Source organism: Terrapene carolina, unplaced genomic scaffold, assembly GCF_002925995.2.
Source record: "Terrapene carolina triunguis isolate 2854851 unplaced genomic scaffold, T_m_triunguis-2.0 Scaffold112, whole genome shotgun sequence".
NCBI classification, from domain to species: Eukaryota; Metazoa; Chordata; order Testudines; family Emydidae; genus Terrapene; species Terrapene triunguis.
Window position 1 is genome coordinate 19,376,874 of NW_020664463.1, and position 4,307 is coordinate 19,381,180.

General features: G+C 43.2%; 1 protein-coding gene across 1 annotated transcript in view; it reads left to right on the forward strand.

Annotated features, from left to right (window-relative positions):
• The window catches only part of ANO2 (anoctamin 2), a 301,983-nt gene extending 298,379 nt beyond the window's left edge, over nt 1–3,604 (forward strand). The window contains 2 exon segments of the mRNA XM_026652275.1: nt 2,429–2,534; nt 3,323–3,604. Coding sequence (XP_026508060.1) covers nt 2,429–2,534; nt 3,323–3,604 — 388 coding nt within the window.
• The last annotated feature ends 703 nt before the right edge of the window (nt 3,605–4,307 follow it).

Sequence of the window (4,307 nt, forward strand, 5' to 3'; positions counted from 1 at the left end):
CAATTTAAAATAAAAATAGAATAGCACATCCAGTTTTGAAATGACTGCCTAGGAAGGAGTACTGAGGAAAGGAATCTGGAGTCATAGTGGATCACAAGCTAAATATGAGTTAACAGTATAAAACTATTGCAAAAAAAGCATACATCATCCTGGGATGTATTAGCAGGAGTATTGTAAGCAAGAAGTAATTCTTCCGCTCTACTCAGCACTAATTAGGCCTCAACTGGAGTACTGTGTCCAGTTCAGGGTGCCACGTTTCAGGAAAGATGTGGACAAATTGGAGAAAGTCCAGAGAAGAGCAACAAAACTAATGAAAGGACTAGAAAGCATGACCTATGAGGAAACATTGAAAAAATTGGGTTTGTTTAGTCTGGAAAAGAGAAGTCCAAGAGGGGACATGATAACGGTTTTCAAGTACATAAAAGATTGTTACAAGGAGGAGGGAAGTAAATTGTTGCTGTTAATCTCTGAGGATAAGAAAAGAAGCAGTGGGCTTAAATTGCAGCAATGGCAGTTTAGGTTGGACATTAGGAAAAGCTTCCTAACTGTCAAAGTAATTAAGCACTGTAATAATTGCCTAGGGAGATTGTGGAATCTATATCATTGGAGATTTTTAAGAGCAAATACCTGTCAGAGATGGTCTAGGTAAGATGGACCTGTCACGGTCCATTCCTATGACTCTATGATTACATTTAAGCCCACTACATTTTAGCCCACTGATATATTTGTACAAGGCCCTTTTTTATTTCTCTTAACCGCTATGCCTAACATTGATTCAGCTTCCTTTTTTACTCTGTCATTCTCTTCCAGCCTTAACTGACCCTTTCTATCTGTGTTTACTTTCCTCCAGGCTTCTCTGTTTCCAATACACATTTTGCCTTCAGATCTTTGAGGCAGTCTGTTATAAAGCCACACTGGCCACTTCTTGTTCCTTTAAGACTGAAAGGGATTATTTAGGGTACGTCTACATTACCCGCCAGATTGGCGGGTAGTGATTGATCTATCTGGGATTGATTTATCATGTCTAGTGTAGACGTGATAAATCAATCCCCGATTGCTCTGCCATCGACTCCTATACTCCACCGCGGCGAGAGGTAGAAGCGGAGTTGATGGGGGAGCGGCAGCAGTTGACCCCACGCTGTGAGGATGTGAGGTAAGTCTACCTAAGATATGTCGACTTCAGCTACGCTATACTCATAGCTGAAGTTGCATATCTTAGGTCGACTCCCCCCCACCCCAGTGAAGACTAGGCCTCAGGTGTTTATATCCTTCAGCAGTTTGTGGATAGTTATAATGTCCAACCTTGGTTGGTACATACCATAATTGAGCAATATATATTCAGTGCTTTAATATTTTCTGGTAAGTCAGTCTCTACAGGCCCCTGATCATTTTTGCTTTTCTCTGAATTGCATTCAATTTGTCAATAGTCTTTTTTCATCCTGAGGTCCCCAGTGCAGTATTCCAGGTGTGGTTTTTAATCTGAGCTGTTTACAGAAGAACTATTACCTCCCAGCTCCATCATGCCCTTGCTTATGCAGCTGCAAATCACACTGTCCTTTTCTGCTGCCATGTCATGTTGCAACTGTGTGCTAACTTGCTGTTCTCTGTCAGCCTTAGGCTCTTCCCACTGTATCTGCTTTCAAAGGGTGTCCCTCCAAGATCTGTATCTCATCTTCTCTTTAACTGTTTTGTTTTATTTATGCTACTTTGCAGTTTTCCAAAATTGTTTTTATTTCCTGCCTTAATTTCTTACCACTCTTTGTCTGATATCTGTCCTTTTTTATGTTCGCAAAACATTCCAGTTTAGTAGCATCTGCAAGTTTTATTAACATCTTGTTTACTTCCTCTTCCAAAATATTAATGATAGTTATAAATAAAACAGGTTCGAACACCAATCTTTGCACAAGCCACTAATTGCCTTCTTTGATCTTAATACACTGCAGTATATCTTTATTCATTATATATTTGCAGCATGTCAGACCCTCTGCTCTGAGGTGAGTTTAAGACTAGAACAGGTCTATATTTTATTTTCCAAAAGGAAATCCAACCACACTAGAAGATTTTCACCATTAGGGCCACGTTCCAATCTTGGTTACAGCTGTGTAAAACCAGAGTGACCCTGTTGGATTCGCAAAAAGAAAAGGAGTACTTGTGCCACAAGTACTCCTGTTCTTTTTGCGGATACAGACTAACACGGCTGCTACTCTGAAACCTGTTGGATTCGATAGAGGTATTCCAGGTCTACAATGGTGACTGAGATCGGATCCTGGAGTTGTAACTAATAGTGTGGAATGAAGTACCTAATGCTCGGGGGATTCAATTCTCTAGAGTTAAGCTGCTGCAAAGTTGTTTTATCAAAGCAATTAGTGTAATCTGTAGGTGGCAATTGCTGGAAAGTGTGCGCTAACCAAGCTATCTTCACTGGCAGGTACAAGGATTACAGAGAACCACCTTGGTCCCCAAATCCGTATGAATTTTCTAAGCAGTACTGGTCAGTTTTATCTGCTCGCTTGGCTTTTGTTATTCTATTTCAGGTAAGTCTTTTGAGTTTACCATATTACAATTTCACTCACAAAAGCACCTGTGATAAGCTAATGTATGTGTATGGTGCATGCAGTTCATCTTGCCTGTACACTACAGGCACTGGCACCATCAGTACCGCTACACATGCGCATCCATAACATTTGAGATTCAGGATTCTAATCTGTGCAGAGCGCTAGTATCCACATCACAAAAACTTCCTTCTTAGCAGAGAAACTGAGGATGGAATGAGCATGGAGATTTGTTGGTCTTAGAGGTGGTCTTTTCAGGTCACGAATGAAGCACAATGGAGGGACAATGTGCGGTGGATGCTTGTATTGCTACTGCCCATGCAATACTTGCTCTTGGGATAGAGAGCTTTGGTTTCTACCAGCTAAGCCGTTGGGTGCTGAGTACCTTTGAACATGTGCGTGGAATAAGCCTGCAGGGCCACTTGAGCCCCAATTCAGCAAAACACTTAAGCATGTGCTTAAGTCTATCCTTATATTTAGGACAACACTTAAATATGCATTTAACTCATCCATTCTGTTCAGTGGGAGTTAAGCACATGCATAAGTGATTTCTTGAACTGGGACATTTTCCTGAATCAGAGCCTTATTTAGGTGCCTAATTTCAGACAGAGCTTAAACATGACATGTTTGAATGGTAATATGCCACTGGGTTGATGGGGCATTTCTAAGTATTCCGTAGCTGAGGTTTGAGTCTGTTACAGCCTGTTTGAGTATTACAGACCCTTCCAGCCTAGCTAGCATTGTATGCTCTATTGCTCTTTCTTTTGCAGAACCTGGTCATGTTCCTCAGCGCGCTGGTTGACTGGATGATTCCTGACATTCCCAAGGACATCAGTGAACAAATCAAAAAGGAGAAGAGTATGCTTGTTGATTTCTTCCTGAAGGAAGAGCATGAGAAGCTGAAACTGATCGAAAGCTTTATCATGCGTGACAAGCACCGAAACAAAGGCGAGACAAAGGGCCGAAGGAACCGAGCGGCAAGCTTCTGCCAGTTTAGCCGGAGTCAGCGAGGCAGCTTTACATCCTTTAGCTCACAGCACACAGAAGTATGACTCCTTAGGGGGAGGAAATGTACCATGGAACATGTGCGATACCTGTATACTTACTGTGTGATGTGATCCTGAAACTGGAGGGAGGGAGGGAGGCACTGATAGGCAGGGAGAGTGGAGAAGGGAGTCTGTCACTTCTCAAGAAACTTCAGGTGTAAGTTTCTCTATAACATTTTATACGCTATCCGGGCTGCAGCGCTTTCAGCGTTATTCAATGCAAATTAAAGAGCCAGGTTATGGCTGTGGCTGGCCCTTGCACAGAAGCATGGGAAATGGGGAGGGCAGAGTACAGCGTCTAGCACAATAGAGTTCTGGTCCATGGCAGGATCTCCTCGGGCTACCATAATATCAGTAATCAGGAGCCCTCCCCACTCTTGCATTCTCGGTGCCAAGACCAGCCACAATCCCAATCCCTGCACTCTCCTGAGTGCAAGGATTGCTACCTGCTAACATGCCCCTAGGGCAATATGTACTCCAAAGAGTCTTGGGCAATAGACCCTACCACACATGTTTCAGCAGAGCTGGCCAGCCACAGAGGGGGCTGAACTTTGCATCCTCTCAAAGGATGTAGCAATCAACACATTCTCTCTGCACACCCGGAGGCTCTAGGAATCATTGTGCCTTCGTGATGCACAATGCCTCTTGGTGCTCTTACTGCAGTGGGGCTCGCCACAGCACCCCCGATGCAGAGCTATGGTTAAAGGCG